The following is a 26,462-nucleotide window of genomic DNA, read 5'->3' on the forward strand; positions in this document are numbered from 1 at the left end:
ATTAAACTTTAACTTCACCTAACATCTTAAGAGACATTTTCTTCAGTTTTGCTGTTGGAACTGTTGCACATGTATTCAGTAATTATAATTTTTAAAGTTAATTTAGAATATTTAAAATAATGTTCTGCACTTCATTATGTTCACAATCTTTATCACATCTGAGTATTTCAAAGAACTACATAAACAATAATACACAATAATAAGTACATGAACAGAAAAAAACTGGAGCTTCATTGCTACTTTATTTATTTTCTTTGAGACAGAGAGAGAAGGAGACAGACAAACATATAAAACAGCAAAACAGGTACAATAGTAAGTGATATGGAACTCAAATGGCAGCTAACAGATTGTGAAAAAAGGTTGACTTTTCCTTTTCTATTTTTAAAAACAGGAAAAATTGGTACAAAGAGTTCATAATTTACATAAAACATAGCAATTTAACTACGTGACTTTTCTATATTTTAAATATCCATATAGCAAAACTTACTAACCAATCTTTTTCCAAAACATTCATTAAAAAACATAAAAACAAATGTTCCTCAATTGTCTGATGGATTTTTAATAACCAAGTAACACATGGCTGCTGCAAATTCAAGGATCTCAAAGCACTTGTCTTACAACTTACAGGGCTATAGAGCTGTGAAAAACCCTACCTTCACATTATGAGTGTCTTATTTCGCGAGCAGTGCTGCAGTCACAAATGAAATGTAAGCATGACATGCTTTGTCAAGCTACATTATTTTTGTATCAGTTTCTCAACAAATTTTTTAAACTCATAACAACAGTCCAAGTAATGACCAAGTTGGGACTTTCAAGGGATTTGAAAATCGCAGCATAAAATGAGTGTATATGGCTTAGCCACCACACTCTCTACTCCCACAACCAACTTCCATTCCTGATCTTGTTTCACCATTCCCAAATTCCTGATGATATCTGAGGGCAGGTAGTGCATCTGATGAAGACACTCTATACCGATGGGACAGCGCTCTCCAGGAAGCATAATTATTCCACCTCCCTGAAAGGCAGTAGCTAGGCTGGTGTGAGAGCATTTCCCATCAACATTGCACTCATGTAGACAGTACTTAGGTCACTATGGGTACGTCTAGACTACAGGCTTCTGTCGACAAAGAGCGTCTAGATTACATTCAGTTCTGTCGACAAAGCAAGCTGCTTTGTCGACAAAACCCTGTAGTCTAGACACAACCCTAGATGCAATAACACCTTCTGTCGACAGAACTCTGTCGACAAAAGGCATTATTCCTCATAAAATGAGGTTTACAGCCGTCAACAAAACTGCTGAGTTCTGTCGACGTTATGTCGACAGAACTCAGCGGTAGTGTAGACGCAGGTATAGTTTTGTCGACAAAAGTGGACTTTTGTCGACAAAACCCTGTAGTATAGACACACCCTATAACTTGTGTCACTCAGGGGGTTAGGATGTAAAGGAGCGGGTATTTGGCTAATCATGTAATTGTTACAATTTGTATTGACTACACGATTAGTCACTAAGGGGAAGTGCTCTACAGAGCCACAGCGGGGTCACAACTAGTGCCATCTCCAGGACCACTGCAACTCTGTGCTCAACAGAGCCGCAGTGAGGGATAGGTTCAGGACCCAATGCGAGCCAGGACTGAGCAGTCCCAGCTTGTGCTGGCTCCGAGACTGCTGTGGCTCAGGCTTCCCTGCCTGCCCCCGTCCCCACACTGTGGAGACCGTGCTTGGGGGAACTAGCTTTTAAGCTGACTTCCCACAGCACTGGCTTCTGCTTCCTCTGCAACCCACTGTCTCTGATATAGAGGTAGCAAGGAGGTGGCGAAATGCAAGTAGTCGACTAATCAACTATCTTTTACATCCTTATTGGAGGGGGAAGGAGTGACTTTTTCACACCCTGATCAATGTGAGTGAAATCAATTTAAGCAGTAGTGTAGACGTGCTCTTCGCTTGGATTGTGCGTGGTGAGGGTTAAGGAAGCGAATGTTAATCAAGGGAGGTAACTTGTCCAATTAAATAGCTAACAAACATTTAGAGAAAAATAAAAACATCAATCCTGCTTCACACATCCACCAAAAAACAATGGTAGTTAATACTTTCATCAGTAACTCTTAAAAAAACAAACAAACAAACAATAAATCAGCATTTTCAAAAGAAGTTTGTCTTTTATAATAAAGAACGAGGAACCTAAAACTTCACAAAATCTAAAACTATGCATTATAGATGTAGTTATAGTTCAAGGTTTTGATGATATCTCAAAACATAAAAAAAAAATCTATCGTATTTCTCCATTTCCCTCCTTATAGCCATTGTTTGGGGTCACATACAAGGCTCAGTGTAGACAGTTGGCACAGCAGACCTCGAGTGAACTGCCCAATGACTGCAAGATACGATAAGGTACGAAGGCACCCTGCCAGGTTTATTGTCAATGAATCACAGTGATGGCCCCTGGCAGACTCTACGTGAATACTAAGATATATATACACCCATGACAATGGATTCAGCTCAGACAGTGATGGGACTTTCCACTGCTCACTAGGCTGGACAGATATGTTCTCTCTGAGATACATCTTTATACCCTGATATAAACCAGAATGTGCTGTCATCCTGACCTTATCTTTTAGGACAGGTCAGTGCATTTCTGTTATCCTTGCGTAATGTTTTCATACCATTCTTGATATTGGAATCTTCTGGTAGCACTTCATTTCAGAATGTGTTTGCCTAAGTACAGGCAGTCCCTGGGTTACATGGATCCGACTTACATCGGATCCCTACTTACAAACGGGATGAGACAACCCCGCACTAGCTGCTTCCCCCCAGCAGACCAGGGAGACGCGAAGCTAGTGCCCCCCCCCCCCAAGCAGACCCGGGAGACGCAGAGCGGCTTTTCTCAGCAGACACCTCAGCTTGAGAATAAAGGACTGAGGGAAGTGAGGTGTGGGAGAATAAACCTGAGCTCTGGAGAAATGTTTGACTAGAGTTTCCCCTACAATAGGTACCAGTTCCGACTTACATACAAATTCAACTTAAGAACAAACCTACAGTCCCTATCTTGTACGTAACCCGGGGACTGCCTGTACTCTGTACTTCCCACTTCTAAGAAATGTATATTTCTTCAATGACAGTCTTGCTAGATTCTGTAAGCAGGTCTTGCCTCATGCCAGATCTCTAATACACAGGTTTATGTCTGAGGCTTTCTTCCTATTACAAGGGGCATGCAAGAAATGTGTTGGGCTATGTCTTTGAGAGGGAGAGAAAGTTATTTACATGATTTAAAGGAATGTAGAATAGCCCATGTCTTGTCCAAGACTCACTGGATACAGTAGATAACCTGGAAGGTTCTTATAGCTGGTCGACATAGCCACAGTCATTTTTTAGCATTATGCTGTTTGCTTAATCAACATGTAGGGATCCTCATTTTAGAAAGTACAAGTTCAGAGATATGACCCCTCATCACCCTGAAGGTATTTTCTTCTCTTTGGTGCCATTGATCTAAGTCTCATATCCCATATCCAAGTGGAGAGCCTAGTCTATTGTAAGAAAAAAGTACTTTTGTTCTTGAGAGAGACTGCCCTGGCCATAAGATTGTTTCGAGCAATCCTGTGCTGCAATGCACTTGAAGCTCAGACCTTCTGGAGAGACTTGACTAAAGAGGTCACTGGGGCCATTCTTGGTCATCAGTCTCATTCTACATACTTCACCTCATATATTACAGTATGACATTGGTCACTATATAACACTTCGTTGCAGAGATGCAGCCCTATTAACATAAAGAGTCTGCAAGACTCCATTTTCAACATATCAAATATACCTAGAACACAAAACCAGTGAAGGAGCAACCCTCAGGTTTCAAAGCTTTAGGAAGTTTTTGCAACCCAATATTGGCTTCAACTTAAAACTCCTCCTTACACACAACTATCCTTTCCTGTTTGCAGACTCTGGTTGCCTCCTATATATCTATTTAGTCTTTTCTTGGGGAAGGCCTAATGGGCTATTCTTCAAACTGAGATCTGTTCCTTCCTCTCACACGATTGAATGAATATTCACCTTCTTTATTCCCATCTCTTCCTTGCAGTGCCTCCACCCCTACTTGCTGCTCTCCCTTTCCCTCTTTTGGCATGGTCCCCCCTTCTCCCACCTGGGAGGCACCATCTTTCCTTTTTCCCTTTGTACCATTGATGTCCATCCCTTTCCTCTTTCCCCTTTGAGAGGTTCCTCCCTTTCTTTGGAAACCGCTCCTGTGAGGTTTTCTCCTTCCTCTCCTACTACCTTCCTTCCTACAGATCCCCGTTTTCCTCTCCATCATCCTATATGACTGAATACCTATAAGGCTCTCTCTTCCTCTGCTTTCACCTGATGCCTCACTTAATTATCCCTCTGGAGGAGGAAGTAAGTTAACAATCCTCCACAAATGGTGACTTACATGAAAGACAATCAGGCAGGGAGAGTAATAAAGAATTACAAGAGAGGGAGCCTAGGGGAACAGAAGCAGGAATAACATTCTCCAATGGCCAAAGAATGACAGCAACAACAAAATTCTCCTAAATTCCTACTCCCAGACATTTGGGACAAAGACAGGAACTAAAGACAGATGCTGAAACTCACTGTCTGAGCTGTAACAAAGAATAAGAGAGACTATATTTGACAGCATGTTATTTCTAACAAACACACAGTTGGTGTTGCTTTCCTCACTATTTTTTATTTCCTCCTTTGTTATTCTCTCATCAATCCCTCACATAGGCTATGTCTACACTACAAAGTTAATTCAAACTAACAGCTGTTAGTTCGAATTAACTTTCATAGGCTCTACACAGGCAAACCACTAGTTCGAACTTAATTCGAACTAGCGGAACGCTTAATTCAAACTAGGTAAACCTCATTCTACGAGGACTAACGACTAGTTCAAATTAAGTAGTTCGAATTAAAGGCTGTGTAGCCACTTAATTCGACCTAGTTGGAGGTTAGCCCTTCCGAGGTTGCCCTGGTAGCCACTCTGGGCCAAACCAGGGAAACTTTTCTGCCCCCCTCCCAGCCCCGGAGCTCTTAAAGGGCCACGGTCTGGCTACAGTGCTTGTGCCAGTTGCAAACCTGCCAGCACCCAGCCAGCAGACCCTGCAACTGGCACGGGATGAGCCAGCCACCCGCTGCCACCCAGCCCTCCACCTCTTCCCAGGACCAGGCTGGCGGCTCCCAGGAGCCTGCCCGGGGCCGCAAGAGGCGGGCGCCCGCCTGGTCTAGTGCGGAGATCATGGACCTCATCAAGGTTTGAGAGGAGGCTTCCAATGTCCACAACCTCCACACTAGGCACAGGAATGAGGCTGTCTAGGGCAGGATAGCTGCCAGCCTGGCCAACAAAGGCCACAAGTGAACCGAGGAGCAGGTTTGCATGAAAATCAAGTTGGTCCAGTGAGACCCCGACCCTGAGCTTAGACCATAAAAACATGAGAATGGCCATACTGGGTCAGACCAAAGGTCCATCTAGCCCAGTAGCCTGTCTGCCGACAGCGGCCAACACCAGGTACCCCAGAGGAGATGGACTGAAGACAATGACCAAGCGATTTGTCTCGTGCCATCTATCTCCAGCCTTCCACAAACAGAGGCCAGGGACACCATTCCTACCCCCTGGCTAATAGCACTCCATGGACCCAACTTCCATGAATGTATCTAACTTCTCTTTAAACTCTGTTATAGTTCTAGCCTTCACAGCCTCCTCTGGCAAGGAGTTCCACAGGTTGACTATGTGCTGTGTGAAGAAGAACTTTAGCTTATTAGTTTTAAACCTGTTGTCCATTCATTTCATTTGGTGTCCTCTAGTCCTTATATTATGGGAACTAATGAAGAATTTTTCTTTATTCACTCTCTCCACACCACTCATGATTTTATAGACCTCTATCATATCCCCCCTCAGTCTCCTCTTTTCTAAGCTGAAAAGTCCCAGTCTCTTTAGCCTCTCTTCATATGGGACCTGCTCCAAACCCCTAATCGTTGTAGTTGCCCTTTTCTAAACCCTTTCCAAGGCCAAAATATCTATTTTGAGGTGAGGAGACCACATCAGTACTGAAGATACGGCATACCATAGTTTTATACTGTACTTCCCCTCCTCCTTCTTCCCCTGGCTTCCCCCTTCCAGCTCCCTCCTCCCAGGTTTCCCCCTCCCTTCTTCCATCCTCTCTCTTCCCCTCTCCCACCTCCTTTTCCCAGTCTCCCCAGAGGTTAATCCCTCCCAACCCCCCTCCACACCCAGTTTTGTTAAATAAAGAGAGTTTGTATTTTTGAACACATATGTCCTTTATTTTTTACATCAGAAAGGGGGGCTAGGGAGGGGTAAGTGGAAAGAGGTGAGGGAGGAATGGGGCACAAGCCCCCAGTGGGGAAGACTGGGGTGGCTCTACAGGCTCCTCGGGGTGGAAGCTCTCCTGCAGGGCCTCCTAGATCCTGACAGCCCCCCGATTGGCCCTCCGGATGGCAGCCTGCGGCAAGTGCAGCCGGGCTGATGGCCGAGTGCTGTGACGTGCCGAGTGTGGGCACTCAGGGCACTACAAGACAGGACTGCTTTGCTGTCCCTCATCGAGTTAGACAAGCAAGCGGGGAACCCTGAGAACTGTCTGTCCGGGGTCGGCGTCGGGTCCCTTTAAGCACAGCCCTTGGCTAGCCTTAGGCAGCAGCTCCACACTCTAACCTAATGCCCTGCGGGCACTGATTCCGGCCAGCCTTAACTTCAGTTCAGGGTCCACTCAATGTGGACATGCTAGTTTGAATTAGCAAAATGCTAATTCGAATTAGTTTTTAGGTCTAGATGCACTAATTCGAATTAGCTTAGTTTGAATTAACTAATTCGAATTAAGTTAGTTCGAATTAGTGCTGTAGTGTAGACATACCCATATTTATGCTTTTTTTCTTTACCTCTTCCCAAGCGCTCTAGAAAACAAAACTCTAAAGTCACAAGTTTTGGTTTATTTACTGCTGAAATCTATGGCATTTTCCATTTAAAAAATAAACTCTCTTTAGAAGTAACAGTGCCCGTCCCAACTGTGGATAAAAAAGAAGGCTTCTGCAGTTGTGTTTGCAACCCATTCAACAAAACATTACTGCAACAGAAACAGTTCTCTTAAACCAAAAATTGAAGATGAAAATGGATCTTAAAACTCAGACATATCACAGACAATCACTGAGGAACAAAACTGTAACAAAAGTGGGCATGTGGAATTCCAAATTAGGGATGTTAAATAGCGGGTAACTGAATAGACGCAGAACCAGCTCCATGAAAGGCAGTAGCTATGTTGGTGTGAGAGCACCAGCTCCCCGCACAGACAGGCTCCTGCCTGCCACCCCACACTGCTGCCTCTGAAACAGACGCAGTAGTGCAGGGTGGCAGCAGCCTCTGTCCACGAGGAGCTCGGACCCCACATGGACAGGGGCTGCTGCCATGGAGCAGCATAGGCATCAGGTATAACAGGTGGGGGAAAGCATAGCCTTCCCAAACTACTATCCTGGCCCCACCCACATTCCGCTCCCAAAATGCCTCCTATAGGTATTTTGGGGGTGGAGTGTTGCTGCTTCCAAGGCCCACCCTCCCAGTGCTCTGGGGCTGTGGAGGCTGGGGCCGTGCACCCACCCACCTCCTCTCCACAAGGTGGTGGGGGACACGTGCAGCATGCTGCCTTGCCTCCCTGTGCGGGGGGGCGGGGGGGAATGAGAGCAGGAAGCAGCTTTGCTCCTTATGGAGGCAGGGCCTCAGTGGAAGGGGCAGAGTGGGGACTGGGGGCTTGCCTCCCCCAGTCCTACTTTTACTGACTGCCCATATGGAGTAGCCTCCTCTGCCCCACCCCTGGCACTGCTGCTGACTCCACCCAGGACCAGCTTCTTTCTGCCCCCCCCCCCCCCACCCTGCTCCTCACTGCCTCTTGTAGAGGTCCATGGAGCTGGCATGCACAGAGAGTTGGCTTAAAGGTTGGTTCCCTATGCATATTAGCTCCTACCTGCCCCCCATACTCTCCATGCTACTACCTCTCTATCAGAGACAGCAATGCAGGAGTGGGGGGCACAGGCAGATCCCGTGCTCATGGGGAGATGGCTTAAAGCTGGCTCAAACCTCTTCCCCCCAACCTCCTGCTGCCTCTTATATGGAGGCAGGAGTGGGGAGAAATACGTGTGGTCAGCAGGATTAACTAATAAGCTTAGGTTTATCGGTTAACTACGTAACTACACTTTGACATCCCTATTACGAACTTTGTATAGCACAGAAAAACTGGAGCAGTTACATAAGAAATGAAAAAATAACATATGAACATACTCAGTGAAAATGAGATGGGCAGGAAGATGGCATCAAATAGTAGTACAATCTTATACACAAGGGTAGGAATTATTCTTGATAACATCAAATCAAAGACCCTACTGACTTGGGAGGCCGTGAATGACAGAATAAGAACCATGCTGCAAACAAGATACTTGTACAATAATATCTCAAGTATATGAACCAACACACACAACGGGCACAGTTGCAGGTGCAGTTGGATGATGAGTCTATCCACAAAATCAAGTCAATGACAGGCAAGTTCAATGCAGAAATTCGTAACAACTAAGGATGTAAGAGTTTAAACGGTTAACTGATAAACTTTTCGCCATCACTAAGAGCTCATAGGGCTGTCAGCAGCGGGAGCCAACAGGGCTGGCAGCCTGTGTAGTATTTAACTGTGTAACCGATTGAATTTCAATTAGTTACAGAGTTAGGTTTTTTTTAATTATTATTATTTTTATGTCCCTAGTAACAACTCTACTGACTGGGAAGTAGTTACGGGCAGACCAGAGGAAGGCACCCAAACACATGACGACAAATAACTCTAGAATCTCAGTGGCACAAACACCCTAACAAAAGGAAAACGAGAGAACTGACAGGTCACACGGAGAACACAGGCCAATGCAACTGTCCACCAGAGAGACCATGTATGCAGATCTAAAATGGACTATGTTCTTTGAGGAATGTCTGAGCTAGCAGAGGAGCAGGTGATGGCTCAGATCATTATATTTTAGTGGCCATATTACAACGTCAACTCAAAGATCATGAAAACAGAGGGTACTAGGACAAGGAAACATTGCTCTGATTCTAAAGTGCATTTAGTAACGGTTCCAGGTTTTTATAGGACCAGGCTGATGAAAGTCTGAAAGAAAATGGCTGTCAGAGTGGTGGAAGAAGCAGGCCAGAAAAGACAGAATAAAGAGGTGATGGATTACATTTGGGCAGCAACTGATGAACATAAAGTTCTTCAGGCGCTAAAGGAACAGTGCAAGACACAAGCAGAATTCTTAGAGCGAAATACAGACTAAAAGACGGAGTAATAAGGAAGAGACAGGGGCAAGATGGAAACATCTGGATTCAAGAGAAGGCGGCAGAGACACAAGCAGCAGCACAGAAGGGAGACTTTAAGCAGCAATACAGAAGAGAGAAAGATCTCCCAGGAAGAATCAGACCAAAACAGATGATTCACATTGGGCACTCTCATGGACAGATATTGAAAAATGAACAGAGAACCAACTGGACATTGGATATAAATGTTCCATTTCATATTACATTACTCAGAGCCAACGATCAGGCAAAGTGAAGAGAGAAATGCCAGGGCTAAATATGAAGAACCAACATCATCATCAGATGAATTAAAGCAGTCATCAGAAGCTTGTAGTACAGGAAAGTTCTCAAGGTTGACAGAATTGAACAGAGGTGCTAAAGTGGGGAGAGGAGGAGGGGCAAATTCTAACTAAGCAACTAACAAAATACTAACAAAATATGAGTGAAAGAATATGTACAACTGGGAAGACAGAAAGATACATTCTACACTGTCAAAAAAAGGTAAACTGACTCAGTGAATGAACCAGAGAGGTACTGCATTACTCTCAATCCCAGGCAATGGACTGGCTGTTGCTATGTTGAATAAAAGGAAAAAAGCAGTGGATGGAATATTACAAAAAATGGCCAGGCCCCATCCACGTAAATCATGCAGTGAACATATTTGCTCTTTGGCAGATAAGAGAACCAAAACTCATCTTAAAAGACATTAATAAACATTCAATAGTGTCCACAGAATGATCCTATGGAATACTACTAGAAGCAATGGGTGACCAGATGAGCAGAACACCATAATAAGGAGTTCATATGCTGGAAGCAGATGTAAACTAAGATTGGATACAGGCCTAGGTGAGTAATTTGATTTTGTGATTGGAGTTAGACAAGAGTGTGTATTTGTTATCAATCCTCTATGTGTTAGCAAAAGATTGGAGGATGAAGAGGGCAACAATAGGCATTTTGGATGGTTTAAAATGGGTTGGCAGAGACAAGTCACATGACATTGACTTTACATATGATTTTGCTTTACTAAGTAGGACATGGAATGGAATGATTGATCTAATACCAGAGGTAAATAAGGAAACAGCAAAGCCTGGACTGAAAGTAAATGAAGAGAAAACCAAGATTATGAAAGGTATACAACTGCTCAACAGATCCATATACATTTTCACATGGAAAGGAAATCCCAAAGATTGAAGAGTGCCGCTATCTGAGGAGCATGCTGATATCTGAAGGTGGCTGCAGTCAAGATAGTCACAGGAAATGCAAACACCACTTTTGGAAGGATGAATATCATCTGATCAAACAAAGGTCTCCACACCCAATTAAGGATCAGTTTACATGAAACAACTGTATTTGATCATGCTAGTGTATCGAGCAGAGTTTTGGCCAAGGACTGGGCACCAAAAAGAGAAGGAGGTTGGCTATGGGGGTGGTTGAGGAAGATGCTACACATTTCATGAGGAGACAAAACAAATGTGAGAGCAAGGAATCTGACAGAGCAAGACATATTAGAAAAGAAAGAAGGCTCAGATGGTTGAAACTAGGGATGTAATCTTAGGCTTATTGGTTCATCAAGTTGACTACTAGCATTCGCCCTCCCCGGAGGAAGCCACCGGACCACCAACCCAGCAGATAAGGGACGTATCAGAGGCAACGGGGGGTGGGGAGGGAAGCAGGAGCCAGTGTTGGGAGGAGCTGGCTTAAAAGCCAGTTGCCCCCAGCACCATCTCCATGGTGCTGCCCCTTCCCTCCCCCCCAGCGCTGCTGCCTCTGAGAGAGGCAGCAGTGCACTGGGGGGCAGAGGAGGCTGCTATAAAGAAGCCTCTGTCTGTGGGCAGAGGCTGCTCAGACAGCAGCCCCTGTCTGCAAGGGATCCTAGCTCCCCGATAGGATTTCACCATCGACAGAGGCTGCTGGACCCACTCCTGCTGTGACTCCGCAGTTAAATGTAGTAGGGGCTGGGCTGCCTACCCACCCAGCTCCTACTGCATTTGAACTGCAGAGCTGCAGTGGGGGTAGCTCCCAGACCTGGCGCAAGCCAGGACTGAGTGCCTTTCCATATCAACTTATCGTGTAGTTGATAAAAATTCTATCTACTACATGATTAGTGAAATACCTGCTTAACATATCTAGTTGAAACCTGAACACCATTCAGAAGATGGGAAACGTTCTAAGCAAATACTGAATTGCATATCTGAAAGAGGAAAGAAAAGCAAGGAAAGCAAAGGAAGAACTGGCATAAGAAATGACAGAGAATACTGAATTCCTTTCCATCGATCAGGAAGAAATACCACTAGCAAAGAACCATAATCAATGCAGAAACAGGACTGCCCATATGTCAGCAGCACAGGAGGAACTAAGGTCCAAGGTATCTTTTTCTGCCATGATGATACAGGTTTTAAATCAGCAAGGCCTTATATAAACTGGAAATTTCATTTTTAAAAGTGAATTGTAATCCCTTACAAAGAAGATAATAAATGTTTTTATTATTTCCTTATGTGATGCTTTTTACAATGTATTTTTCTGGAGTCGTTTTCTTATCATAAAGCCGGTACTAAGCAGTAGGAAAAATTCAAACACCCATTTTATAAGCTTCACTCTTCCGTGTGCTATATACAGTAGCAATTAAACATTAACTACGTGTGAAATTGTAGCACCATGTGTTCCCCTTTTCTCAACAAACTTAACAAAATTTTAAAAATTATTTGTCTAAATAATGAATCTTCATTACTAAGCTTTTAAATAATACAGTAGGTCTGCTCCTGAAGTTTTTATTAAATCAGCAAACCTCCACAAATTCAGTTTGGTTCAGATAACTCCAAAATGTGGAGTGTTTATCCGTGTTAGCTAAAACCTTTACACGGTAAAACCAACCTGGATGCAAAAACTCTTGAGAGATATTGGAGGCTTTCTCCTTTGAGTCAGCCTAAAAATAAAAGGACACTCAGTCTCAGCAATTAGAAAATTCTGTGCCTCCAGAACCAGGAGTTGCGGAAAAAAAGAAAAAAATGAGAGGGAGGACATTTATTAAAGTTACCCTAATGTTCTTAAGTCTTCAAAGCTTTGATTTACATTCAAGTTTTCATGTTTTACTTTCTCATCATATCTTCCCAGAGAGGATTAATACATTTACTAACATAGCCGGAAAATTAAACTTAAGATGGTCACTTATTGCCAACTAGTGTTTCTCCTATCTTAAAGGAAGATTATTAGAATTTTAACTACATATTTGATATCTGCATATTTTTCCCCATAGTCTTTAATGAGCAATGACTATTTACTTTAAATAAAATATTTCTGTAATATATACACATTAGTAAGACACTGTGCAAACATCCAGAAAACAAACAAATAACTTGAATTTAATGCAAAAAATCATCAGCTAGATAACCAAGATGTTATCGTGGTACGTACAGAAGATTTGATAAACAAGAGGATTCATTAAAAAAAATTAGTGGAGTTTAATAATATGCACAATTTCTCCTATTTTGTTTCACAATATCTAGCACCTTCCCTCATATGTGCCTTCATCCATCTGTGATACACACAAAATGAATATCATACTTTTAGGTGCTTGATAGTAAACATTAAGCTAACCATCTGATTTTTCACCTTGGGGACAGATCATCAGCCACACAATTATACACCTTGCACCTAACTTAAACCTAATAAAATATGAATGAGAATAAATTGTGTGAAGCATTTTATAAAAGTAAAACAAACCATTTAAACCAAATGGAGAGATCTCTCAAAAGAACACTCATCTTTCCTTAAGGTACTAAACATCAGCTCTCTGTAATATTCGTGTCTCATGGTGTATTGACTCTATTTAGCACACAGCTGCCAATACAATAAAAAAATCACTTGTCAAGTGTAAGAATATTCTACTTAAAATATAACTTTTTGTAACTTTACAAAGTAACTTTATTTTTTTACGTACCTACTCAGAGAATGACGGTTGCATATTTGCACAGCTATACTGTTCTTAAAAAGATTTTTAAAGTAGTCACTTTCAACTGTGAACTTAAAAACTCTTTCTCTATGGAAATCTTTTATAAACCTCATCCTCCCAAGACATATCATCATCATCAATGTCATGTGATGAAAATTCATTAACTATCAGAAGAACAAATTTTTCAAGTAAAGTGTAAATCCCCAGTTGAGGTGAATGTGTGACTATCTCCATACAAAGGGGGGCAGGTGGGGTAGTGAGAGCTTGAGCAAGCTAAAACAATAAGTGGTATTTGAACTGCTGGTTGAAAGGTAGAGGCACTGGTAATCATTATTTCCTCTTGTTTGTTCAGGACCTTCCAACAAAACAAACAACCTTTTTGTGATTGGATTGACATGGTGTTAACAATGCATTTAATGCCCAAATCAGTATGAATACAGGTAAAGCTCTCACTAATACCACTACCAGGATGTTAAAGCCACCTATTTTCCAAGCAACTCTAAACAGCCACACATTAAAAAAAATTCAGACCTTCCCTCCTTTAGCAAATATAGCTAACAGTCACTAGGCCACGTCATACAGCAACCGTGGGTACTGTATGATCCACAGGGCCATCTGTTAAATGCTTGTCTACTGTACCTGCAGTCTTTTCTGCAATCTTAGCTTCTGTAGCTCTCTCGTGCAGTTCTAAGTCCAGCTTTATTGTCTTCAGCTCTTTGTCTTTTTCAGACAGCTTATCCTGAAGCTGAATTGAACAAATGGACAATGAGATTCTTATCCGACAAATACACCTTACAGCCTTCATTAACCTTCAGCAAAATATAACATTTCTATTTTAGAAAAGGATTCCTCTCACCCAACAAAAACAAATACTAAGCAATGTGCTTGTATTTATTTAAATTAGTAAAGAAAAAAAACCAACCTGTTTTCATCTACTTTATATCACAGACAACACTGTGTGTCTATTTTTACATGTGATACTTCATCTCAGACACTACTAGCTGTAACAGAATTTCAGAAAGAAATTCAGAAGCAGCATGGAATGAATGATGCATATTTTTCCTTGTAATACTTTTTCAGCAATGTTATTTCTTTCATTCAGAAAAAAAGGAAAGATCTGAGCTAGGTTTTAGGGGTAATACATTCTTTTCTGTATGCTTGTAAACCAGAATTTTTACTCTTTCTCCCTATACTGAGGCCTTCTTGTATTTGGGAATTAACCAAATCTGTACTTGGGAAAAGGGCAAATGTGACTGTCACTTAATTGTAAAGTAAGTATCTGTAGAAACGTCAGGCACTGCTATTTGGATAGGTTCATGTTGATTCCCACTGAAAATAGAAACCTCTACAGTGTGTAACCAATGACAGAATTTACTCCACATCTTAAATTAAAACAATCAAGACATATACACCTATTAGATGAACTACATGCATAAAGCAAGAGCTCCAGATTTTTTATTGCTTTTATTTATAAGCTTCTAGACACTGTTTATGCCAGATGGTTGAAAACAGCATCATGAAATACTTGAGTGGTCTGAGGCTAGGTCTAGACTACAAGTTTTTGTCAGAAAAAGCTACGCCAAATGTGCTTCGCATTTTCCAATTCTTTTCCTCGTGGAAGGAAGAATACAGGGGCTTCCAAAACAGCGTGTTAGCTCTTCCACACACAAAAAAAAGCAAAGTGCAAATGCGTTCTCTGGACACAGCGGGTTTTTTTCAGGATACCTCCAGTATCCCGAAAAACCCACAGTGTAGACATAGCCTGACAAAGGGGTGAAAGCCATGGGATAATTTGTTTCACAGAACAGATTAAATGAAAGCCTTTCTGGAAAGCAGGCTTCAAACTTTTCATAAAAACATGGAAGGACCATAATTCAAACTCTTCATCATCAACATTATATTAGAAGGCTGAAGTTTAAAGAAAAATAAAAAAAAAACAAGTGACAAGATGGCAATGGAGACCGAGTGAATTAAAGTAACACCAATAAAACAGGTGGGGCCCAACAGGTGGACAGAATAACTTTCGAACCAAGATGTCTTTCAGAGTCTCAGGCTGAGGCTATGTTTACACTGGAAAGGTTTGGTGATGAAAGTGGTGTCAAAATGCAAATGTCACCAAAACTGAAAATGCATCAAACCTGTTTTTCTGTTATCCATTGTCAATATATCACCAGGCCTCACCTACAACAGTCCCTACACACTGTTGGAATTCACAATGTAGTGCTAAGCATTTTGGAAACGTGAAAAATGTCCAGTTAGCCACCTCTTTGCTTCCCAGCCCGCCCTAGACTTCTGGCTTACTTTTCAGCCTCTTGAATGAGAGTCCTTGCTGCAAACTCCAGTGTCTGCCATGCAAAATCATGGATCACAATTGAAGATTCGTATGCAGACAACAATGAATGACAGGGACAGCAACGAAGGGGCATTGCATTGGACTATCACACACCAGCTGTGCACAGTAAAGCTTTGCTTTTGGGCCAGGAAACCAGCACTGAGTGATGGGATCACACTGTCATGCAGGTGTGGGATGAAGAATAGTGGGTACAGAACTTAAGGCTGCGTAAAATAACCTTCCTGGAGCTGTGTGCTGAGCTGGCCCCTGAACTGTGAAACACATACCCCTACTGTCGGATCAGTCGGCAAGGAAAACCTTTGCTAACCGATTTCTTATGCCTTCTGAAGCGAGGTTTACAGGATCGATCGGCAAAGGCTTTCCTTGCCAACTGATCCACGTTTTGACTGCTGCATTGTGCCAACGATCAGCTGAGTAGGCACAATGCAGTGGCCATTTTTATTTTAATGAAGCGGGGGATATTTAAATCCCTGCTTCATTGACTATGTCAGGTAGTCTAATTTACATGCCTCTGCCGCAGAGGTTTCCACCCAGGATTGCATCCAGTTGTATATAAAAACAGCATGATGTGAGTGCAGCTTCACACTGGCTGTTTATCTCCTTTACCTTCTGGTATGTCTACTGGACTTTCTTTATCTTGGTTCTGCACTGTAGGGTTTCTCACACAGGGTTCAAGAAATGTAACTGTGCATGTCCCAGTTCCTGTGGGTCCTGCTCTGCTGTGATTGCACCAATTCTTCACCTCATACTATAAGATCTAAATTTCTGTGGTGCCCCAAGCAGGAGACTGTTTTTTGAGGAATAACAACCTTTGTCTCCCCAAGAAAATGCCATGAGGATCACCACACAATGGCTACATCTACACTGGCATGATTTTCCAGAAATGCTTTTAACAGAAAAGTTTTCCATTAAAAGCATTTTTGGGAAAGCACGTCTAGATTGGCAGGTTCTTTTCCGCAAAAGCACTTTTTGCGGAAAAGCATCCGTGGCCAATCTAGATGCGCTTTTCCACAAAAAAGCCCCAATCGCCATTTTCGTGATCAGGGCATTTTTGCGGAAAACAAATCTCTGCTGTCTACACTGGCCCTTTTGCACAAAAGTTTTTCAGGAAAAGACTTTTGCCTGAATGGGAGCAGCATAGTATTTCCGCAAAAAGCACTGATTTCTTACAGTAGGAAGTCAGTGCTTTTGCGGAAATTCAAGCGGCCAGTGTAGACAGCTGGCAAGTTTTTCCGGAAAAGCGGCTGATTTTCCAGAAAAACTGGCCAGTCTAGACACAGCCAATGAGTTATACACCAGGAGATGGATTTTAAAGTTCCTGGCGTTTGCAGGTGGGAGGGGCACATCTATTCATCACCAGCCAGAGTGGCTAATGAGGCACTGTGGGAAATATGCTGGAGTTCAATAAACTTTACAAAAAATCTGCTGTAGTACAACACTGCATGATTATCAACAATAAAGGAAGGGGGAGAGACAAAAGTCCCTTGTGAAGCTGGAAGGTTTTTGTCACCAAAACTGGGCGTTGGCTGAAACTTTTGCCATGTTGCAATGTGAACATGAAAAACTTGGTGAAAAAACTTGCCAGCATAGAGAAGGCCTTAGTCTACACTGTCACTTTATAGTGCTGTAACTTTCTGGCTTAGCAGTATGAAAAAAAACACTTCCCTGAGAACAGCAAGTTACAGAGCTGTAAAGTGTAAAACCAGGCTATAGCATTAGCTACTCCCCTCATGGAGATGATTTACATAGGGCACTGGGATCTCCCAGCATTCATGCTTGCAGGACTGGGGACTGAAACATTTTACTATTTCTAATTATTTGTGTTTTGTTTTTAAAACATTCATCTCGCTCCTCCTTGCAGCAAATATTTAATAGGAGTGCACTGTTGTGGGATGTCACGTTGCTAAATATAATTACTTCTGCAAAATACTGCATGTTACTTTTACTACTAGTTTGTTAGAAACTATCCAATTCTTAAAACTAAATGCTTACTGTCAAATTAAATGAACAAAGCAAATTACATTATTCTCTTATTTGTAGCATGCTTACTTAATCATTCATTTGAAAAATTCTGTTATCTGTACTAGATTTTCCAGTCATTAGCGTGAATAACTGACATGAAACTAGCCCATTGTGAGCCCTGATACCATGCTCAGAGATGACAATTGGAGTCTTCTGACTGAAACTGAGTTAATGAATGGTCCTACAGCGATACGCTTATTTTGCATCTATATCTATGATAATAGCAATTGATGTCACTGATTAAAAAGGTCAAAGAATGAAACATCATTCACTTTTTGAGAAACATTCATTAAGCAAATACTAAGAGTAGAAACGATGAGAGATCTATTGATTATTAATGCAGTAAAATAAACTAATTAGTAAAACAATATTAGCAAAGGTTGAAATGAAGATTTAATGGACAACAGGAAAACAGCAAGTACTGTAATCTTAATATTTCTATTTTACCTTTTTATTTTTTGTCCTTACAGCATCCAGTTCTTTTAAAAGCAATGCAACATTCAGATCTAGGTCTGCAGTTTCCTTCCAAGGAGTCATAAGGTCAGAGAGCATTTTACCTTGTTTTCCTGTAATACTATGATTTAAAAAAAAAAAAAAGATTAAAAAAAAATCATTGATCAGTAGAACAGAGGTTCTCGCTTTTCAAGACATCCACTATTGCATCTTTCAGAGGGGTAGTCATGTTAGTGTGTTTCAGCAAAAACAATTAGGAGTCCTGTGGCACCTTAAAAAACTAACAAAGGTATGTGGGTATAAGTTTTCATGGGCTGTGACCCACTTTGTCAGATGAATAAAGTGCAAACTTCAGCTTAGCATGGACATACACATGCAAAAATGGGAGTATTATGTAGAGGACAAGTATTCATAAAGGGTGGGTGTGGCCTACTCCCAAAAACGGATGAGAAGATGAGAATACCAAAAAGGGGGAAATTACTTTTTGTAGTCAGCTAGCCACTCCCGGTCTCTTATCCAGACCCAGTCCAATAGAGCCAGGTTTAGAAATGAATTCCAGCTCCGCAGTTTCATACTATAGTCTGATTTTGAGGTTTTTTTGCTCATATATGGCAACCTTTCAAGTCTGTTTTCCACTACAATGTCATGGGCACAGCTGATGGCTGAGCTTTGTGACTCTGTCCTCACCCACAATCGTTTCAGATTTGGTAACAATTTATTCCTTCAAGTCAGCAGCACTGCTTTAAGTATCCGTACGGTCCCACAATATGCCAATGTTTTTATGGCTGACCTAGAACAACACTTCCGCAGCTCTCATCCCCAAGTGCTTCACATTGATTTGCATTACACTGATGACATCTTCACCATCTGGACCCTGGGGAAGGAGGCACTTGAAGAATTCTATCTAGATTTTAATAATTTCACCCAACCATCAACCTGAACCAGTCCACATGAAAAATCCACTTCCTGGACACTATCGTGCAAATAAGTGATGGTCACATAAACACCACCCTATACTGGGAACCTGCTGACCACTATACTTACCTACATGCCTTAAGCATTCATCCAGATCATATCACACGGTCCAGTGTCTACAGCCAAGCTCTAAGATACAACCTCACATTTGTTCCAATGCCACAGACAGGAACAAACACCTACAGGATCTCTATCAAGCACTCTTAAAACTACAATACCCACTTGGGGAAGTGAAGAAACAGATTAACAGAGCCAGGTGGACACCAAGAAGTCACTTCTACAGGGCAGACAAAGAAAGCAATGTAACACTGCTGGCCATTACCTACAGCCCTCAGCTAAAATCTCTCCAACATGTCCATCAAGAGTCTACAACCTGTCCTAGATGATGATCCCTCACTCTCACAAACTTTGGTGGGTAGGCCCAGGCTTACAGACAGCCCCCCAACTTGAAGCAAATACTCACAAACAACACCACACCACGTAACAAAAACACTAATCCAGGAACCAATTCCTACAACAAATCTCATTGCCCACTCTGTCCACATATCTATCTAAGGGTACGACTAAACTTGCTCCCTAGTTTGAACTAGGGATGCAAATGTAGGCGACTGAAATTGCTAATGAAGCAGGGATTTAAATATCCTACACTTCATTAGCATGATCTCACCAGTGCGTTGCTCTGCTCAACCGTTGTTTCGAAAGTGAAAGTGCGCGCCAGGATGCGTTAGTTGGAACCAATCCCGTTGTTTCGAACTAACATTACTCCTCAAAAAATGAGGAGTACAAACCAAGGGGTTTGGTTCGAACTAATGCATCCCGGCACGCACTTCCACTTTTGAAACAGCTGTTGAGCGGAGTAACGCACTGGCAAGATCATGCTAATGAAGCATGGGATATTTAAATCCCCGCTTCATTAGCAATTTCGGTCGCCTACATTTGCATCCCTAGTTTGAACTAGGGAGCAAGTGTGGAGGTACTCTCAGTGATATCATCATAGGACCTAATCACATCAGCCATACCACCTGGGGCTCATTCACCTGCATGTGTGATATATGCCATTATGCGCCAACAATGCCTCTCAATTTTTCCTCCTTTGGTATTTTCACCTTCTCATCAACCATTGAGAGTGGGCCATATCCATCCTGATTGAACTGACCTTGTCAGCACATGCATAACACTCCCATATTTGCACACGCCTATATCCCTGCCAAACTGGCTTCCACTTGATGCATCTGACAAAGTGTGTTCCAGCCCATGAAAGTTTATACCCAAATAAGTGTATTAATCTTTAAGATGCCACAGGACTGACTCCTTGTTGGTTTTATCACCAGTATCTGAAGTCTACAAACTCGGATAGTTAACTATCATAGGATCAGGATGTATAAATTAGCCATAGAGTTAGACATTGCCAATTTCCAATCTTTTAAACCTACAAAAGCAATGGTATTTGAAATAATAAATTTGTTAAAACTAACAAACTAACCTACATAAACTATGAAGTCTATACATTGGAAATTCTTAAAGGAAGTAAATATCAAAAAGCTGAGTGATAAAGTAAGGAAAATATTGTGGGATCAAACTGATGCTTAACTTTCAGTGTGACTTCTTAAATCAATGGTTTTTGACTGCCTTTGTTACTTTTGAAAGTGGGATTCAGACTCCAAAGAGGCTGCATTTGAAATTTCAACCTCTAGTAAATAAACCAGTTTCTCAATAAGTGCATAAACTCCTCCCCATCTCCCATCTAAGAGTTGCATTCTCTCTTCTCTCGCCTCCCAGCATTCACTACTGCTAAAACCATCCTTTCTTTTCAGTTCCCACTGCTAACCCCATGGGTCACATACCATGCCTGTCTCTGATCTGAACTAGGACATAACCACCTTACCCCCTGCCTCCCTGTAGTGACAGCACAATCTCTTTCACTCCATGGGCCATTCCTCCCTCTCTGGTAACCCCTAGATTCCTTTTTTGAGTGCTTTCTTCAAGCTCCTCATCCTCACTTTTACACCTTTGCCTACATTTTACCTCCCATCTTCCTTTGTTCCCTTAATTCAAACCAGGTGTTCTGCCCACTCCTCACCCCTCACTGCTCCCTTTGTTTCACCACTTCCTATAGTTCATTCACATGAGAATGAAAGACTTTTTTCCAGTGCACCCAACAGTCTCACTCTCCTCCTTCATGCCCTCTCTACAAGACCCATTTCTTTCATCATGGTTTTTGCAAGTGGCCTCCATTGCTGGGTGCTCTCACCTGTTGCCCAATCTGATACCCAACTGCAATTAGTGTCAGAACTTTTTTGTGACTTAAAAAGACTATTTTAATCCTTGTCCACCATTTGGCTACCTCTCTCTTTCTACAGCTGGTTTCTTTTTCTCTGTTTGTCTGATACAGATTTTACCTTCTTTTGTGCATGTTTAAATTTCAGTAATGTTTTCACATGTTTGTTACAGGCCCATGTAAATATTTATCAGCACCACTACAGCTTTGGAGTAGAGTTTGATGAGAAACAGCTGAAAGAAGCTGAAGACTCACTGGATTCCAGGAGACATGACCACAAGGTGAGGAAGAAACCTGGTGACCATTTTTATGAATCCACAACCAGCATTATGTTCATTCCAAATACCGGCGAATTTCAATACAAGCTGAGCAAATCACTTCCTTCAACTCTTTTGAAAATTTTACCCATAATAGTGAAATAGTCTCAATCCAGGAAAAAATATATAAGAGCAACTTGTGTTTACCTTGATTCTTTACCAGTACAAGGGACAATAACATGATCTACAGACATATTTTGGGTGCTAGAGCTCTGTATGCTTAATGAGCTGGTTGTTGGCAAATCTAACAGCGTCATTGCTTCAACATTGCCTTGGATGGCCAACTCATTCTGTGGTTGTAGGCTTCTTGAAGAACTTGAATCAAGCTGGAATTTTGGACAAATATCTTCTGTTTGCTGTTCCAGTTTATAGATTTCTATTTGAAGATAAAAATTAACAATTTCCTTTTAAATTGAAAGAAAGCATAGACTTAAAATGAATATGAATATTAATAATCCACCCATGCTTTTCTTTGTAACAGAAAGAGGAAACACCAGTTTTAAGTCCACTGTTCCCTCATCCTATTGATGAAAGGAGAGGAAAGTTAGCCAAAGAACCAACTCAGGAATCACTCCACATTCAGGCATTGCTGATTGTTACATGCAAGTCAAAAAATTCTCTTCCTTTTCCTTATTTCTCTCCCCAATCATTCATTAACAAGATAGATCACTTGCCCTTACAGATGACCTGTAACAGCCAGGATAAGCCTGCATTATATCAGTTATGGGCCTGATTTTCATTTACACGAACGCCCCTTAAGGGTAAATAAAAAATCAGGCCCTATGACTTCAAAGCTTATGTTAATTTTCCTCTTAGCTTCCAAAGCAGCTGGCTCCACTCACATCTCCAGCATTCATAGCAATGTGATACTCCAGCATGTGTGATTACTGTTTTTTGCCACCACAATTTGTGGAAGTCTACAGGAATACGTAACCAGTGCATGCTGGGTGTCACTCACCCACAGAGTCTAACAATATTTGTAAATCCTGGGAAACAGTTAATATTCTTAGCTACTTTATGTAGATTCAATAGAGACTACTAAGAGTTTTATGTTTAAAATTTCTTAAGAAAGTTGCACTAGGAGGGTTTGTGTGTTTTGCTGTTTATTTTATTCAATCGAATTCATTATTTTCTCTCAAAACTGATAAAAAAAGACGGTCTGTGCTCTGTTACTGTTCTATGGATAACCTCAAAAAACCCATTACACTTCAGGTACCATACTGTAGATAAAATAGAGATGCAGAGACTTCAATCCAAGAATATTAAAATAAAATAATTCCCTAAAACCTATCAACATTGCAAGAATCTCTCTTTCCTGAGGAGAAGCAATGACACTCAGGTACTTGCTGCAAATTCTGCCTCAGCACTATGGTTAAAGCTTGCTCCATGGGGCCAGCCTATACTAATATTATTATGGAACTTATGCAGGACTTCAGAACAGGGTTGCCAACCATTAGTAAATTTATGGAGAGTCTGTAAAAAATTAGCCAAAATTGGACGTTTGAAAAGTCAGTAAAAAAATGTAGGTGTCGGAAAATTTTGTAAAAGTGCAATAAAATTTCACAAAACAGCAATTAGTCTATAGCAATTAAATTTCTTCTGTGCTGCTTCAGCCATTTTACTGCAGAGCAGCGGAAATTGGATGTTTACTGTCAGAAATGGATATGGGACAATCACTTCAGTGATAGTTAACAGCGTCAGTGTCCAGATGTACGATCACAAAATGGAAAACTTCCAGGACCATGACTAACTAAATGAAAGTGAATAAAATAGCATATTGTTCTTGTGATGTATGAATGACAATGATTACTTTTCACTTTTGCCCATTTATGTCGTCTTAGTATAAAAATTATGTCCATAAAAAGATGTGTCTGTCCGTAAATGTTTCCCATTTTGTCCGTAAATGAAATTTCTGTGGGTTGGCAATCCTGCTTCAGAAGCAGGTGTGTGCCACTGCTCATTGGCCCACATACCACTAGTTTCTAACTAGCCATTCCTTGGCACTGCTTCAGAATTTATGAAATCTTGGGGGGAAAAGTCCCTTGCTCCCCATTGCAGTACACAGTAGAAGAACTCCTCGCTGTAATGAAAAAGGCATAACAGACACATTGAGGTACTGTCTCTAAGGCTATGTCTAGACCACAGGCCTCTTTCGGAAGAATGTCTAGACAACAAGTAGATTTTTCGAAAAAGCGAGCCACTTTTTTGAAACAGTGTAGTTGCTCTCTTTTGAAAAAGCACAGTTTGCATTAATAGCGCCTCTTTTAGAAAGAGTACTTTAAAAAAAGGCATTATTCCTCGTAAAATGAAGTTTACTATGATCGAAAAAACTGCTGCATTCTTTGATTTACTTTTGAAAGAACATGGCTGCAGTCTAGATGCAGGTAAAGTTTTTTCGAAAAAAGGCCACTTTTTTTTCCTTCAAAAAAACCCTGTAGTCTAGACACACCCTAAGAGCCTGCTCCCAACTAAGAGGGGCAGGGGGCATCCTGGATATATACAGTCACTATTAGCTAGGGAAGTTTTTCTTTACTTTAAACCCTTGGGCAGAGTGAGGGGTTCATATCTCTTTTGGTTGCGTAACCACTAAAGGGAGCTTTCCTTGAACTACCTTTAATTGCTTCTTTATCTAAAAGTACATACAAAAGAATCTTGTCCGCAAGTGCATTGTCTCCTCTGTTTTTCTCACTTTAGATACCCTTTGCTTTGCATACAAAGTAGTACAAACCATTCTCCTGAACTTTGTAGGATGGGTGCCACATTACTGAAATGTTTGTTCTCAGTAGTTTGATTTAATCTCATGCACTTTTTTCCCCCTTTCTATACCATAGCAATAGTCTCCATAATGAATATTTATTTGAAGCACCTCAGGCGGGGATAGATTATCGACTGGGAGGAACTCAACAACCACCACTCACTTCCAGTTTGTATTACTTTTGGACCTAGAAGCCCCAGGGATGGGCAAGGACTTTCTAAGACTAGAGGCTGTACAAACACAGTACAAAAAGTTGGCTCCTGTGGTAAAGAGCTTATCATCCAAATACCATAACTCCTCACTTAATGTCATCTCAATTAACATTGTTTTGTTATGTCCTCATCTATTAGACTACGTCTACGCTGCACAATTATTTCGGAATAAGGTATTCTGGAATAGTTATTCTGAAATAGCTTATTTCAAAATACCATATCTACACTGCAGGGAACCCTCAAAATTAGTCCAAGGCAGGCTTCCCTAATGAAGATGTGCTATTTCGATTTAGAGCCCAAGGAGGCACTGGGGAGGAGTAACTTAGAATGGCCCTGGTGAGGGGCTATTTCAAAAAGCAGAAGTGGAGCATCCACAGTGTCCCTATTCTGCAATAACTATTTTGGAATAGGCATTATTCTTCATAGAATGAGGTTTACAGAAGTTGGAATAAGCCTCCCATGATTTCAAAATTATTTCAATATAACGCTATTGCTGACTAGATGTTCGCATACTTATTTCGGAATAATGGCTGTTATTCTGAAATAACTTTGCTATGTAGATGTGCCCCTAGAGAACATATTTGTTTAAAGTGTTTTATGTTTGCTTATAACCTTGTTTGACTGCCCATTGGCAGGTGGGGCTTGGAACCAGGGTGTGCCAGCAACTACTTTATTAGCTCCCCTACATGATCACCCACAGTGCCTTCCAGCTGATCAGCAACTCCCTCTCCCACCTGGTGCCTCCTGTCCACAGCAATCAGCTATTGGGTGATGTTTAGGAGGCTCGGGAGGGAGGAGGAAGCATGCAATGCACAGCCTCCTCCTCCCTCCCAAATCTCCTGAACACCACCAAACAGGAGAATGCGGCAGGTGGGAGGGGAGGGAGGCTGCGTCTCCCACCCACAGCCATCAGCTGTTTCACAGGATTCAGGACTCGGAGGAGGAGGGGGCAGGAGCAAGGATGCACTTGGGGAGGGAGGTGGAGGAGTGGAAGCAGACCTGGGGCAGAGCAAGGGATTGAGCAGCCCATGGCACTTCCGGAAGTTGGCGCCTGTGCAGCAAGGTGTTCCCTAGGAAATATCCCACCTGATGCCAACACAGTTGTTTTAGTAGCTCAGGGAGCTCATGAGCAAGTTCACAGACCATCCTCTAATTAGTAGTGTATGTGTATGTCTTTTGTCTGGAGAAAAAAATTTCCCTGGAACCTAATCTCCCACCCCCATTTACATTAATTTTTATGGGGAAACTGGATTCGCTTAACTCTGCTTCTAAACAAAATGGTGTTAAGTGAGGAGTTTAGAGGAATGAACAGCCATGCCAGGACTCTGGGCTAGGTTGGGGGGTTGAGGGGGCGGGGGGGGAACTCAGGCAAAAGGGTAATGACCAAGGACAGCAGGGCCTCAGTGTCACTCACACTGCAGCACCCCACCTCCATTGCTGCCTAAGAGCTGCCCAGGGTGCTGTGGCGGCAATACAGCAGCGATTTAAAGGGCTTAGGGTTCCAGGCACCATGCAGCCAGAGCCCTGGGTCTCTCTGAATCATCGGGCTCTAGGAAAATTGACCTCTATTCCCCTTCCATTGGCAAGCCTGGAGGAGTTAATGTATATAACAAATTAACAACCTTTGTAATTACGTGGGGACAGATCTAAATTGCAAGAGATCTCAATTCACATGCTCCAGGACACAAGGTGATCACTATCAAGGGTTTTCCTTTTCCTGTTTTTCAGATCTGCAGCTTTTAAATTTCACCAATGTACATTCTAAGTTCTTGCAGGAGGGTGAGCTGAACAATAGTGTTTTGAGCACCAGTAAG

General features: G+C 41.9%; 1 protein-coding gene across 10 annotated transcripts in view; it reads right to left on the reverse strand.

The window, feature by feature from the left end:
* The window catches only part of MIPOL1 (mirror-image polydactyly 1), a 302,089-nt gene that overhangs the window by 208,527 nt on the left and 67,100 nt on the right, over nucleotides 1-26,462 (reverse strand). For all 10 annotated transcript variants that reach the window (XM_075926916.1, XM_075926909.1, XM_075926912.1 and 7 more), the window contains 3 exons: nucleotides 21,829-22,057; nucleotides 18,106-18,232; nucleotides 13,923-14,028 (listed from right to left, as the gene is read on the reverse strand). In XM_075926916.1, coding sequence (XP_075783031.1) covers nucleotides 13,923-14,028; nucleotides 18,106-18,232; nucleotides 21,829-21,938 — 343 coding nt within the window. In that variant the 5' untranslated portion in view covers nucleotides 21,939-22,057. The remainder of the gene's footprint in view (nucleotides 1-13,922; nucleotides 14,029-18,105; nucleotides 18,233-21,828; nucleotides 22,058-26,462) is intronic.

Source organism: Pelodiscus sinensis, chromosome 4 (genome assembly GCF_049634645.1).
Source record: "Pelodiscus sinensis isolate JC-2024 chromosome 4, ASM4963464v1, whole genome shotgun sequence".
NCBI lineage: Eukaryota > Metazoa > Chordata > Testudines > Trionychidae > Pelodiscus > Pelodiscus sinensis.